The 15,165-nt window shown below is 53.3% G+C and overlaps 1 protein-coding gene across 1 annotated transcript; it reads left to right on the top strand.

Annotated features, from left to right (window-relative positions):
* Nucleotides 1-249: 249 nt before the first annotated feature.
* Nucleotides 250-6,142, top strand: LOC142445582 (large ribosomal subunit protein eL27-like). Its single transcript, XM_075547541.1, has 2 exons — nt 250-643; nt 6,120-6,142. Exons 1-2 carry the CDS (start codon nt 250-252, stop codon nt 6,140-6,142), a joined length of 417 nt encoding a protein of 138 aa, XP_075403656.1.
* The last annotated feature ends 9,023 nt before the right edge of the window (nt 6,143-15,165 follow it).

Below are 15,165 nucleotides of genomic sequence, written 5' to 3' on the forward strand. Positions count from 1 at the left end.
CCAGACAAGCCTGGCTGCACCCCCAGCTGCTTCTCTGACGGCTCAGCTGAGGGGGTGCAGCGGAGGATGCAGGGTGCCCCAACTGAGACCGCCACTGAGACCTGAGATCTGGAGGCTCAGTTTATTAGAGAGGCTGGTGGTGAGGGAGTTACTTATAGCATGGCTAAACACCAGGTCAGCTGCTCCAAACCGCCAACTACTCTGCAGGAGGAAGATGAGGGGTGTCTTCCTTTCTGCCTTGTTGTCGGAATGGGCATGTTCCGCAAACCCAGGAAGGTGGTGCTGGTCCTGGCCGGATGCTGTTCTGGGCGCAAAGCCGCCGCCATGAAGAACCTTGGTGAAGGCACGTGTCCCAGACTGCCCTGCGGCCGTGCCCTGCTGCCTGGCATCGACAGCAACCCCCACAAAGTGACAGCTGCCAGGGGCAAGAGGAAAATTGCCAAGAGGTCAACGGTCAAGCCTGTGGTGAAGATTCATCAGAATAAACACCTCAGGTCCTCAAGGTGCCCTGTGGCCACCCCCCTTGGACAAAACTGTAGTCGGGGAGGTCTTCTTAAACGCAAGGCCAGTGTGGAGGCCAAGGTCAAAGCAGAGGAGAGGTACAAGACAGACAAAGACAAGTGGCTCTTCAGCAACTGTGATTGTAGATCTGACCTTGGTTCAATCATTAGAAACACCCCGAACCATCCCTTTGTCTCCCTGCTGCTTGTTAGACACGATGTTGGACTGAAAAAGGCATGCTGGTGGTGCGATGCGACATGAGGTGGCAGTAGAGGGACTGGGAGACAAAAATACGAAACCTAAAACAAAGATGAGGCTTTCTACTCCCCCAAAGAGTTACAGTCTCGGAAAACCCACAGGGGCGGTTCTACCGTGTCCTATAAGAGCACCATGTGTTGGAATCAACTTGATGGCAGTGAAGTTGGTTGTTTGAGTTGAGGGCCACCCCAAGATCCCCTACCCGTCACCCCAGAGACCTGGTGGGGGACCAGTCTCTAGCCTGATGGATCAAAAGCAAAAACAGCCCCTCGATGGCCCTCGGGGCTCCTGCCCCCGTCTGGTGTTGGGCCTGCAGGGACCCTCCCCAAGTGTCTGAGAAGAGGGGAGCCCCCCACCCCCCACCACTGGGGGCAGGTGGAGGCAGAGCCAGACAAGGGCAGAAATGCCACCGTCACCTAATTTGCAATAAACATTATTATGTGGAGGGGTGCTGGGAGAGCAGAAATGTGTGCCCAGCTTCTTTGACCCCCACAAGTTGCTCAGGCAGGAGGCAGTGGGAAAGCAGAGAATGGGCCTGTGCCCTGCACAGAGCTGGGTGCCCAGGGACTCAGTCATCTGGCAAGGCCTGGGCCCAGCAGCTGCTGAGTGCCGGGCCATCCCATCCCCACACCCTGAGGCTTTCTGCTACCTGGATCCCTCTTCTTGTCCTCTTGTGGACCATCCGACACTCTCCCCGGGGGCACGTGCCCTGCCACCTCAGCAGCGTGGGACCCAAGCACTGCTGGTCTCCAGCCAGCGCCTGGCAAGTTGGTCAAGATGGCTGCTCCTCCCTGCACTGAAAGTCAAGCCCCAGCCACTCCCCATGAACCTCAGAGGCCCCCGGGGATAGTGGCCACAGCTCCCCACTGCAACCTCACCCCTTCCTCCTCCAGCCACCTCTGTGCTTCCGCTGTCTCAGTCTCCAGCCCCAGGACACCCTCTGTTTCCTGCCCAGAGCCCGGATCACAATTCCCAGACCTGGAGGCTTACCCAACAGAACTGCATTCTCCCAGTGCCAGAGGACAGAAGTCCGAGAGCAAGTTGTGAGCGCTGCTGGTTGCTGAGGCGGGAGACTCCGTTCCGTTCCGTGGCAGCTGGTGTTCCTTGATTCATAATCGCTGGAATCTGTGCCCTCCAACATCCCCCGCGGCCCTTCCCCTGGGTGCCCCTGTGTCTCTCCAAATCACCCCTCTTTTTTTTTCTCTACAAAGCAAAGGAACCCCAGAGATTGCTAGAGACGCCAGAAGCTGGGCAGAAAGGAGCGACACCAGCCAGACCCTGATTTGAACTTTCAGCCTCCAGGTCTGCAAGACGGTACATTTCCGTTCTCCAGAGCCGCCCACTTGTGGTCTTTGTGGGATGGTGGTAGCACTTGGAAACTAAGACGGGACCGATACAGAACATCAACCGTCTGTCTATCTGCTAACCACACAGACAGACAGACACAGCGTTGAAGAGAGAAGACCACTTCGAGGGACCTCAAAAAGCATCTACCTGCCAGGAGCAAACCCAGCAACCGGTGTGCAAGGCCTCTCCCCTGAAGACCAGAAAGCATACCTGCGGAGCACTCACCTGGGGAGGACCAGTCACAACTGCCCGGTGCACACCTCCTTCTGTCGAAAAGATGGACTGACCCTGCCTTGTACCACTCAGCGTCTCCATGATCTGGCATCGCCAGGACAGAAGCCACACAGACAGACGTTCCTCTCCACAGTGTATGGAGGCAGGAAGCCTGAGTCCAGAGTGCTGACCATGGGGGAGGCTTCCTCTCGGCGTTGAAGGAAGAGCTTTGTCTCCTCTGCGCTGCTTCCTGGGAGATCTCCCGGTGTCTTGGCTTCCATCTTGGCCCACCTCTCCTCTGCTCCCGTGTTGAGGATTTGTCTGTACCCCAACAGAGACTGCCTGGAGAGGCTGTTGGGATCAGGGTCCGTCCAGTCAGTTCCAACTCAGAGGGACATCATGAGGACAAAGCACGGCCTGATCCTGCGCCGCCCTCACAGTGCTCTGACGTGTGAGCCCAGGGTGGCGGCGGGCCCCGGGCCAGCCCATCTCAAGGTTGCTGAAGGGTGTCCTCGTTTTCGCTGCCCCTCCACTTGACCAAGCATGATGTCCTTGTCCAGGGACTGGTCTTTCTTGCCAAGGTGTCTGGAATCCACCTGACGAAGTCTCTCCATCCCGGTCTCTCGGGAGCATTCTGGCTGTACTTCTTCCAACACAGGCTTGCTTGGTCTGTCGTCAGTCGGTGGTCATTTAAATGGACTTCGCGGGCGCCACACATCAAACGCATCCACTCTTCCCCGCTGCTCCTCATTAGCGACCAGCGTTCACATGTACACGAGGCGACTGGAAACGCCATGACTTGGCTAACCCCCTCAGTCCTTGGAAGGACGGGAGGATGACCTTGCGCGTCAACATTTCAAAGAGGTCTTGTGCAGCAGGTTCACCCACTGCAATGCGCCACCCGATCTCTCTGCCGCTGCTGCCACGAGCACTGATTGTGGATCCAAGCAAGACCAAATCCTCGACACCATCAATCTTTCCTCCGTTGACCACGATGTTGCCTCTTGGTTCAGCGGTGAGGATTTGGGTGTTCTTGACACTGACTTGTGATCCACACTGAAGGCTGCAGTCCTTGATCTTGATCAGAAAGTTGCCCCAAGTCCTCCTCACTTTCAACGGGCAAAGTGGCACATCGAAGGTGCTGGACTCCAGAACCCCCTGACTAATCCCGTCTCAAACTTGACGAAGATAACTTCCGGCGAAGGGAAAGTACTTACCTGCGATGCTTCTCTCTCTTTCTCGATCACGCACACCAAGTGATTAGGTGAGGCCCTGCGAGTCGGGTGCGTGAAAGATTCAGAGAGGAGACGTGGATATCCGAGAGCCATTTCAGAAGCAGAGAGAAGGTTCCCGGGACCCTCAAGAAAGAAGACAGCTGGGATCAAGGGCTCAAATACAAAGTAATTGCCTAGAAAGGATGACGGCAACATATGTACAAACATGCATGATCCAACTGATGTGTGGATTGTGATGAGTTGTAGGAGCCCCTATAAAATGATTTTTTTAAAGAAGAAAGAAGAGCCATCGGGGAGAGCATACCAGGTCCCTGTCTCAAGGGGCAGCCCCGCGGCCGAGCAGAGGAAAGGCAGGAAGGAGGCCGAGCAGCAGACTCCCTGATCCACGGAATCAGGCAGAGTCCAAGGGGCCTCGGAGCCGGGAGGCTGAGGATGAGAGAAATGCAGCCACTGGCTGAGAAGACACGCTGGAAATCCCCCTCTTTTCTTTTACACCCACACCGGTCATGGATTACGACCTCTACTCTCCTAGCCAGATGGCCTCCCCTGAATTACAGCCGCAAAGGCCCTGAGGTAGTTAGTTTATTGTGCCAACCTGGCCGATAAACACATGTGGGGTTAATTGAAGGGCGGAGGGATAAATGGTTCCATGAGCCTCGCCTTTCCAGTTCTCGGGTCTCTTGCTTTGTGATGGTCGGACCAGGGTGCAGCTGCCTTAGCCAGTTCCCTGCTTTAACTGACAGGGCTCACTTCCTGCAAGACACCCCTGAGGAGAAGCCACATGAACCTACCCCAATGCAGCCCTGGGTGCTGGAGCAGCCATGTAGAGACCCCTGCCAGCGCTGAGATGCTTACACATTCACTGACTCAGCTTTCTTCCGGCAGTTGGCATCATTGCGTGTGTTTGGTGTGGGACATATGGGTTAATGTTGGACTTGTGGGCTTGGGCAGCACTGGGTTGAGATGTTTTTTTGATGCACACTTACCCTTTGGGGAGTGGGGGCCCTCATGCCCTCCAAGGAGAGTCTGGAACGGCTATGTCCTATAGACCCAGGCTCCCTGTGGCAGTCACCTGATCTGGTGTTAATTGAAGGATTGAGAGTGTGGGGGCGGAGTCTAGGCTGTCAATCTGGAGATAGCCAATGAGACTTCTGTGTGGGCCTGGCCTTATCCTGAGAATTCTGGGCAAATCTGGTATTTCCTCCTTGGAGATGGAAGACACTTCTCTCTCTGCTACTCCCTGGGAGACATGGCAGAAGACAAGCCACATGGACGCAACCAGACCTCGGAACCTGGAGAAGCCACCGAGAGACCCCTGCCAGCGCGAGATGTTTCCAATGACACTGGATCCAAAGACTTTCTACCCACCGGGCTGTGATCGTCTGCATTCGGCATCATTGCATGTGTTTCATGAGTCTGAAGAGGACTTTATAGATTGGTATTGGACATATGGGCTAATATCAGACTTATGGACTTGGTCTGGACTGGGCTGGGCTGTTGCAATGTTCAGTTGCTCTTGTATATAAACCTCTTTCTCATACACATGTGTGTGTCCGTGGATTTGTTTCTCTAGTCCACCCAGACTCACACAGTACCTGTACGGGGAACCTCCACACCGGAAACGATCCAAGATAGGGAGAAGCAATGGTAGAGGCAGCCGGAGACTGGCAGAAGATGGTACAATGAGCTTCCCAGCCCCCAGAGCGAGGACGCTGCAGACCTGTGAACAGGAGGCCTGCTGGGAGAAAGACGCCTGTGGACATGTGGGGATGGGGTTCAGCTTACCAGTGCACAGGGCGAGAGAATTAGGTGACCTCAAGCCGAGGCTTACTGATGAAGTGCGGATCCTCTGGGGGCACTTCTTGGCAGAGCTCACAGAGCTTGGTAAGGAAACTAACATTTGCCCAAGCAGGGCAGTGCCAGGCCCGGGGCGGAGGGCCAGAGAGGCCTGGCTGTGGTCCCGGCTGAGAAGGAACTGTCCTGATAGAACTGTATCCTATGCATTCCCGAACCTGACGTTTAAAGCTGTTCCTTCCCTAATTACCGCCAGAACGAGGAGTGTTATCTGTGAGTTCAGTGTGGCCATTTGCAACGAGTGAGTCATAACACCCACCGGAGGAGCTGAAGGAGGCTGGAATTGGGAAAGGGTCGGGGAGAGGGGATGCATCTGACTTCCCCTTCAGAGGTTGCAGGTTCTCCCTCCACCTTGAGAAATCCAAGAGCAGGCGCCCCGTCCACCCCGCCATTTCTCATCATCTTGCATAAGCATTTCCCCATTGTCCACTTCCATTGGAGAAGCGCCTTCTCTCCGAAGCCATGCCCCTCCCTCCCCCTGCTCCCCGGCCTCCTTTGTACTAGGTAACCACGCATCCACACTGGTCTCCATGGAAACCAGGGGCTGTCAAGTCCACCAGGGCTTAGGGCTTCCTGTGGGGTTATCCACCGCTGGTTTCTCCCAAGTCGCTGGCCAGGCCTGCTTCTGAGCATCCTCTGGCAGCCAAGCCCCAGAGCTGACTGCATCCCCCGTCCCCGGCTCCCCCCCTCTCGGGCTCCTGCCTGTTTCAGATACTTCAAAGAAGCGGGCTTAGGCAACCTTGTCTTTTTTGCGGAAGGGCTTTTTCCCTCCGGGTGTGATTTCACACGGTGACTCACGTTTGTTTGAAGGTGGTGACCACAGCCCCCCTGGGCCCCCCTGTTATCTATCGCACGTCCTTGCCGCTGAGTAGTAGTTCTGAGCGTGTCTTTTTGATGGGCACAATCCAAGCCATCACACCTGCGGTGACACCTGGCAAGTCCTATATGCAGACCCTCCCTCTGCCCGGGCTGCCCTCCCCCGCCCTAGGGAGCTTACTTTCCACGCCTGGCACCATTGGTTGCAGGCTGTCCCCCCTCCTGACACCCTTCCTCAGCTGCCCCTGCAGTGGCAGCTTCTCCTGGGGGGCAGGGACCTTGAGGGGTCATCCACGGTTACTGTGCACGCGCCAGCTGGCGACCACAGTGGGCCAGCACGTGCCCACCACTGAGCTGGGTCAGGCTCTGCCCTAATCAGTTTCCAAATCCGCTCCCCCCCCCAGGGGATCTTGGCACACAGGGCCAAGCGGAAGCACTCTTTCGGGTCCTGAGGTTGAGCATCACCCGGGGGAGCACACAGCCTCATCTTGCCCGAAGAGCAGCTGCTGGTGGGTTTGAACCACTGACCTCCTGGTGAACAAACCCAATACCAAACCAATGGGGGCACCTGGTTCTTCTTATCACCTGGCGCCCAGAGAGGTTACGTTGCCAGGTTACGGCCTGCAAGGGGCGGAGCCAAGACCTAGAAGGTGGTTTCTGACCAGAACAAATGGGGGTAGAGTGGTCAGACCCAGAGAGGCATGTGGGCCACCCCTGGGCCACCCCCCTTCCACTGCCAGTAGTGAGAGAGCCCCCAGGTTGCCTGCCTCCCTCGTAATTACACACACACACACACACACACACACACACACGAATCACAGCTGCAAAACCCCACCAAGCGCCCATTAAGCTGGCCGAATAATAAACCCGGGAGGTGAGGAGGGAGATGAGCTTGCATCACCGCATCCTGTAGACGGCCTTCGAGTTTCCGGGGACCTGAGACCCAGTCCTCTGCATGTGGGGACAGGCTCAGGGCAGGGGTCCCAGGGGTGACAGGACTAGAGTATGTCAGTCTGGGGAGACTGGAGAAACAAACTCATGGAGACACACATATGTATATAAGGGAGAGGATTATATACAAGAGCAATTGAACATTGAGAAAACATCCCAGGCCAGTCCAGTCAAGTACTGAGCCCGCTAATAGCCCATATGTCTGATACCAATCTATAAAGTCCTCTCCAGACTCACAAAACATACGCAATGACGCCGAATGCAGAAGATCACAGGCCGGTGGGTAGAAAGTCTTTGGATCCAGTATCATTGGAAACATCTCAGCGCTGGCAGGGGTCTCTGCATCAGGGTAGGTCCATGTGTCTTGTCGACTGCTACATCTCCCAGGGTGTGTCAGCCTTGTCAGTAGAGAGTCTCCAAGGGAGTGAACTGAGATCGTGTCTCCTGCCTCCAAGAAGGATTCCTGGGTTTCCCAGAATTCTCAGGAGAAGGCCATGCCCACACAGAGGTCTCATTGGCCATCTCCAGATTGGCAGGCTGGACTCCACCCCAACACTCTTAATCCTCAAACTGACCCCAGATTAGGGGGTCACCACATAGAAGGTATCCTGGAGATGCCCAGACGGAGACCCACACAGGCAGCCGGCATCCACACCCCCTCTGCTCAGCGCTGCAGCCTCTTCCCAACCTCGGGACTTTACCATGGACGCCCCTCCACCGGAAACGCCCTGCCCATCCCCTGCGTTTCCTTACTGAGCCTGCAGTCTCCAGAACCCACTTTCTCCCTCCCTCTCCCTGCGTTTCCCAGAAGCCTCTGCTTCAGCCCACAGCTCTGAGGTCCTGCCAGTCCTCGGCCCGTGGTGTTGACAGCTCTGTGAGCAAATCTTTCCCCACGTGTCTGTAACTGACGCTGTGTGTGGGAAAGGTGTGTGCGGAGAACTACACACACACACACACACCCCACCCCACCCCGCGCCCCAGGGGGTTGAAGGCTAAGACCTTTCAGGGGCAGGTCTGTTCTCCAGAGCCACCAGGTCAGTTCCAACCATGAACTTTGGGGCTAGGGGTGGAATGTTGAAACCAGTCTGGGTGTCTCCCAGGGCCTCCTCACCACTAGACTGGGCGGGTGCTGGGGCTAGAACTGGGGTCCGGGGCCCTGGCTTCCTTCACGCGGCATGCCACAGAGGTCCCAGGAGGGCACTGGCCCCGGCCTGCATATTCACTGCTCCGTCCCCTCCCCGGAACCTGGCACAGCCTGGGGCAGGGCAGGTGGGGATCTCAGCAAATAGTCATGGCATGCAAGGCACCTTCTGAGGACTAGGGGTCCCTTAGGGTGAGCCAGCAGAAGCCTCAAAAGTCTGAGCAGGTTTTTTTTATTATTGACTCCTAGCCACCCTCTAGGACAGAGTAGAACTGTCCCCGTGAGTTTCCAAGGCCATAACCGCCCCACCTCTCTCCCGAGGAGTGGTGGTCCATTAAAACCTCCCACCCTTGGGTGAGCACGCTAATCACCAACCACTTGCTAGGGACCAATCACCAGGCACCAAGTTCCCAGCCTTTCCTAACTACGGAAGGATTGATGACCACACTCCAAAAGCGAAATTGCTGCAGGCGCTGCTGGGGGGAGGGGGTGTGTCACAACATTGTCAGCTAGCACACTCTTAAAAGGGGGACTTCATCTCCATCAAAATAATGCCGATTGAGGGGTGAGATGAAAGGGTCACTAAACAGAGAGCTCTGAAAAGACATGGGTAGAAGCTCAAAGGTGTACATCTCACTTGAGCAGTTAAAACAGTACCAGTAGATTACACACACACACACACACACACACACACACACACACTGATGCAGGCCGGACCTGATCTGGTTTCCGAAATGGTCTGTATCTTTGGTTTGTGTTGTTCTGTCTGGCTTTTGCTCGTCTCATTTCAGGCTATATCTCAGGGGTGCCCTGTCCTTGGGGGTCACCCTCTGGAAGCCGTGGGATAGGATTTCTGTTTGCGTTTTTCCATCTTGGGGGCAGGGCCGTCACTCCCAAGTCAATCTCGTTCTAAGGCCGAGCCACCAGCTCCAGTGTGGTCAGCTTCATGCTGACACTTGGGGTCAAGGCCCAGGAAGCTGGAGAAGAGCTCTTTGTCTGGACCAGGACGCGCAGTCGCTTGGCAGTTCAGATGTAAGAATCCCTCGTGGGAGCGTAGGTACCGCAAGCTCAGCCGTTCGAACCCACCACCACCTTCAAGGGAGAAAAGATAGGCTTTCTGGTCCCGTAAAGATTTACCATCTGGAAAACCCGCAGGGCCGTTCTACTCTGTCCAGATGAGTGCAAAGCGATTCAGCGGCAGTGAGTTTGGGGTTTTGTTGTTGGCCAATTCCCCCGCAATGAGATCGGACATAATGTAAATCCTCGGGGGGGGGGGGGGGGAGTGGCATGCTCCCAGCATAAGTGGACACTGGGGAAAATTGCCTGCCTTTTGCTGGTCAGCACTCTGCCTCTGGCTTGTCATCTAACCTCTGATTCTCTGGACTGGACCCAGCAGCCTGCCAGCTAACTGACCAACCCAGGGCTCATCAGCCCCTGCAGCTAGGTCAATCGGGAGAAGCCTCCCGCCTGCCACCTGACCCATGGGTTTGGAATGTGCCCCCCTGGACAATGGGGTGAACCATTTCCTGGATGTAAACATCCTCTGTACATCTGCAAGCCTCACTGCTGTTGCTTCTCCGACGAACCCAGGACAACGTACCCGGAGCTAACCTGTCTTAGAGCTCGGGTCTTTGGCCACGTCCTCACTCCCAAGTCAATCTAGTTAAGAGTTCGATCCACCAGCTCCAGTGTGGTCAGCTTGATGCTAACACATGGGACCAAGGTCCAGGAAGCTAGACAGAGGCCAGCTTCCTTCTTCTCTCCCTCTCTCTCTTTTTGTCATTTCTTCACTCTTCCCTAAAGCCCGCGTTCAGTGTTTCCTGGGTTCCCCATCTTAGCGGGGCACTTTTCCTGAGTGCAATAAGTAGGTTCACTGTGCCAACTGGCCTATAGGAACGTGTGGGATTAATCAGGTCTCAGTTTGATTGGAGCAAAGAGATAAATGGTTCAGCAAAGCCCGCCCCCTTCTCTCTTGATCTCCAGTAATTAGACTGGACCAACGGACCAGGGTGTGGCTTCTTTAGCTAGTTCTCTGCCTCAACTTGTGAGCTACACTAGCTGCGGGACAGCCAACCTGTGGATCTTGATGCTAAAGCTTGAGATTCCTTCGAGAACTGCTTCGCCATGCTGCTGGTGTGTGCATAGCTCGAGGCTGGTGGATTCTGTCATCTGTCTTGCATTGCTTGAGTTCAATATCCCATCTGGGGCCTGCTTTGCTAAGATCCTGAGCGGCTGACAGTTGGTGACCGGCTCTGCTGTTTGCTGCCTGGGGGCAGACTCTGCCTGCACTGCCTGAGGGAAGACTCAGCTGTCTGCTCCTTGACCTTGGACCTGGCAGCCCTCCTGAGTTGAAGGACTTCCGGTATATTAACTGTTCCATGAAATTGAGTTGAACTGAGCCCTCTGCACTGCTGTGTGCATTAATTAGCTGTTATATATTCCTTTGTGTGGAATAAATGTATCTATCTATCATCATAATAATAATGTGTCCTGGTTTTGTTTTTCTAGAGAACCCTGCCTAACACAAGGTATATTTCCTAGCTCAAGAAGAGAGAGCTGCTACAGTGTAAATAACATGATAGAATGATATACATCCTTATTGATACACAGAAGCTACATGTGCACACACACATTCATTCTCTCTCTCTCTCTCTCTCTCTCTCTCTCTCTCTCCCCCCCTCCCTCCCTCCCTTCCTCTCTCTCATGACACTATTTGGTGCTTGTGAAGCCAAACTCAACCTTGACCAGCAGAGCACTCCCCTGGGCGGCACCCTCCAGAAGCCCCTGACCACGGTATCCATGTGGCATGGCGTCCACAGGACTGCCACATCCTCTCTAGTCTAGCAAAGCCAGAACCCCTACCAACCTCTCTCTCTCTCTCTAAAGCTCAAGTTTGACTCAGGAAGTTCCTCTTGAGCAGGTCTCCCACGTCCTTAGTCTCTGAGGTTTCCGGGCCCTGAAAGAGGTGTGGAGCACCCCAGGGCGCTGCAGGGGAAAAAGAAAGCGTGTTGTTCTCAGGTGCTGTAGACTCCCCTCTCTAGGACAGAACGCAACACTGGGAGGTCTGCTTTATCGAGCCCGATATCCTCCTCCAGGGAGGGTTCCCTCCGATAACACATCCAACAAGCGCCGCTTCACCATCCTCGCTCCCAAAGAGGATTGGGCTGTGCTTCTTCTAAGACCGACTGCCATTCTTCCGACAGCCCGTCCTAGACCCCACAGTCTTTAGCAAGCCCAGAGCTCAAATTCTCTTGATCTCCCGACTCATTGTCCACCCTTTGCATGCATCTGAGGCCCTTGAAAGTAACAAAGTCACGTGCACCTCGGTTCCCAGTGTGACATCTTTGCTTCGTAGCACCAACAGGCCGACTTGTGCAGTCGACTTGCCCGTGCGGTCCCTTGTTCGCTGTCCTGCCTGCTGCTTTCCCAGGCATTGTCTGTAGATCCAAGTCAAGTGCGACTCCTGACAGCCTCCATCTTTTCTCTGGGGACTCCGATGACGTTGCTTATCGGTCCAGTCGTGAGGATGTTTGTTTCAGGTTGAGGTGTGATCCCTGTGGAAAGCCACAGTCTTTGACCTTCATCGGTTTGCACTTCAAGTCTTCACAAGCGAGGCCGGGTCATCTGCACAGAGCACACTGTCAGTGAGTCTTCCTCCAATTTCGGGGCCACATTCTCCTTGAGAAAGTCCAGTTCCTTGGCTTTTGACTCAGCATACAAACGGATCAAGTATGTGGACAGGATACAACCCTGATGAATACCTTTCCTGATTCTAAACCTTGCAGCGTCCCCTTGCGTGGTTCAAACGACCGCCTCTTGGTGTGCGTGCCTTACGAACACAATTAGGTGGTGGCAGCTCCCCGTCCTTTGTGACGATCCCCACAGTCAAAAGCCTTTGCCAAGTCACCAAAACACAGCTCAACAGCTTCAGGGAGTCCTCTCTAAAGCAGGAAGAGAGAATCTCACGACCAGCGAGGAAGGAGGACCAGGAGGGAAGCACGGCTAAGATCTCTGAGGGGAGGCGGCCGAGGAGCGGCTCTGGGATGATGGGAAAGCACAGAACATCTGCACGAAGGCGACAGGCAGTGCTGCGGCTCCATCGGCCCATGGAATAAAGGCGAGTGCAGAGTAAGGGGTCCTGTAGACATTGATCAGTGACCAACTAGCTCAGCACCACTTGCCCAAACAAGGCCGAGGCCAAAGAGCGCGTAGCTGAGAGACAGAGGACCCGCGCCATGCCAGTCTGGCTGAGAAGAGGCGCTGTGAACAAAAACACTGGGTCCGTCACATGTTTTTAACCTGTTAGTCTCCTCAATAGATAACCCATGGGAATGAGAATTGTCTGTGGTTTCTGTGTGGACGCTGCAAGGGGTTACCAAGCCCTTCAGAGAAGGGTCTCAGCCAAGATCCATCTGATATCGGTAATGTTGCCTCCTATTCCATCTCTGCTGCATCGGGCTGGAATTTCTGGCCGCTCCCTGCGTAGGTCAAGCATGCTCCGTTTTCTAACTCCCGGTCTTTACACGTTTCATTACAACCCTTTATTTGGTCCTCTCAACCCATTCTTTTAAATCTGTCAGCTCTTCTACTGCATCATGTCTTCCATTCGTTTTAGCTACTCTACGTTCAAGAGCAAGTCTCAAGGTCTCTTCCGACATTCATGCTGATCCCTTCCTTCCTCCCTGTCCTGTTAATGACCTCTTGCTTTTTTTGTGCACAAGGCCCTTGGGGTCACCCCCCACAACTCACCTGGGCTTCAGTCTTTCATGTCCAAGACATCAAACCTATTCTTGAAACAGTATCTCGACTCTGATGGGATATATGCACTGTCGTGTGTTGGCTCTCCTAGACTTGTGATTTCCTTCAGCTTTAACTTGAGCTTGCCCATGAACTATCCATGTCCCTGACTGTGGGAAACAGAAAGATTTCTCCCAAGTTGTCTCCCCCAAATATATGCCAAACCTAGCTGCTTGCTACACATGGCAAATGACTATGCACTTGGAGGTCCACAGAAGTAGGTCAGGGGTTAGTCTCCCTAAGGGTCATCAGCCATCCAGAACAAGCAGTCACCACTGTTTATCCCACAAGTAGGACCCACTCCCTTCTGATAAGGATAGTAGATTGTTTCCCTGAAAGAGAGCCCAGGGAGGTCAAGCCCACTCAGTGGTGACCAAGGTTTGGCCGCCATCATGAATCTAGCATCCACCCATCTTGTCACATGTGTAAGTCTAGTCCCACCCCTTCCTCTCATGTGCACACCCCTAGCTCATCCCCTTCCTGTCACACTTATGCCTATTGTACTGTCCCTTCCTGTGATGTGTGGTGACCTGTAATCATGCCCCCTAAGTAGTTATAAGTCTTGGTTAGCAATAAACATCTCTCCTGCTCTCTTCTCTACCCTCTGGTCATGCTGTACATGGACCTGGTTGATAAGATCATGGCCATCCAGGAGGTGAGCATGCTACCAGGAAATGTGTCTGACTTCTTTATTTGACTACCCTATCTCTCTCACTCTCTCTCTATAATGATCTTTATATCTTAACCTAACCCTACACTTGTGCCTGTCGAACCCGAGATTAGTTGTGGGGGGCTGACCTTTCCCCCACACCTGACCTTGTTCTGACGGATGAACCCGTCAACTTGTTCCATTATGCAATCTAGTTGATTCCTAAACAACCCATCTAGTGACATCAATATGAAATTTGCTGCCAATTGTAGGCTAGCTAAAGCGAACGGAAGACAGGGTGAAGTCAAATCATTCAACAGAAAATCCCAAAGGGCAGCTCAAGAAGACAAAGTAAAATCTTATCAGGAAATGTGCAGAAACCTAGAGTTAGAAATGTGCACAGTCATATGAAGGACACTCTCAGCATATCTTAAAACTGAAAAGAAATTTCAAGCCTTGAGTTGCGATATTGAAAGAGTCTCTGGGTAAAATATTGACTGATTCAGGGAGCATTAAAAGCAGATGGAAAGAATACACAGAGTCAAGTCACCAGAAAGAACTAGTTGACAATCTACCATATGAGCAAGAGCCAATGGTGCTGAAGGAAGAAGTTCAAGGTGCACTGAAAGCAATAGCCATAAACAAGGCTCCAGGAATTGATAGAATACCAATGGAAAGGTTTCAACAATCTGATGAAGCGCTGGAAGCACTGACCTGTCCAGATAAGGAAATTTGGAAGACAGCTCTTTGGCCAACTGACAGGAAAAGACCCATATCTGCGCCATTCCAAAGAAAGGCGGGACAGCAGAATGTTCAAACTACAGAATGATGTCATTGATACCGCATGCAGAATAACATTTGGTTGAGGATCACCCAACAAGGGAGCCGGCAGAGGTTCAGGCTGGATTTGGAAGAGGACATGCACCAAGAGAGATCATTGCTGATGCCACGTGGACCTTGACTGAAAGCCAAGGCATTCGACTGTGTGGATCACTTCAAACTATGAACACGCATGAACTTGTACAAGGACAAGAGGAATCGTGGATCTGCGGTGGAAACAGAACAAGGGAATTCTGCATGGTTTACAATCAGGGTAATAAAAATATTTTAAATTAATAAAATTTAAATAAATAAATAAATCAGGGTAATAAAAATTAATAAAATTTAAATAAATCAGGGTAAAGTGTCTCAGGGCTGTATCCTCCCACCATACTTACTTAAGTATCTGCATGCTGAGCAAGTCATCAGAGAAGTTGGATTATATGAAGAAGAATTCGGTATCAGGACTGGAGGAAGGCTTAACAGCCTGTGATAGGCCGATGACAGCCTCGCTTGCTAAAGGTGAGGAGGGTTAAAAGTGAGGAGGGTTTGAAGTATTTACTGATAAAGATCAAGGTTTGCAG

This window comes from Tenrec ecaudatus, chromosome 4 (assembly GCF_050624435.1).
Source record: "Tenrec ecaudatus isolate mTenEca1 chromosome 4, mTenEca1.hap1, whole genome shotgun sequence".
Classification (NCBI taxonomy): Eukaryota; Metazoa; Chordata; class Mammalia; order Afrosoricida; family Tenrecidae; genus Tenrec; species Tenrec ecaudatus.

What these genes read in the sequence shown, in the direction of transcription:
- LOC142445582 (XM_075547541.1), top strand. Translation starts at nt 250, where the DNA reads ATGGGCATGTTCCGCAAACCCAGGAAGGTGGTGCTGGTCCTGGCCGGA. An exon ending in GCTCTTCAGCAACTGTGATT is followed by an intron (nt 644 to 6,119) that starts GTAGATCTGACC and finishes TGCCTGTTTCAG; the next exon opens with ATACTTCAAAGAAGCGGGCT.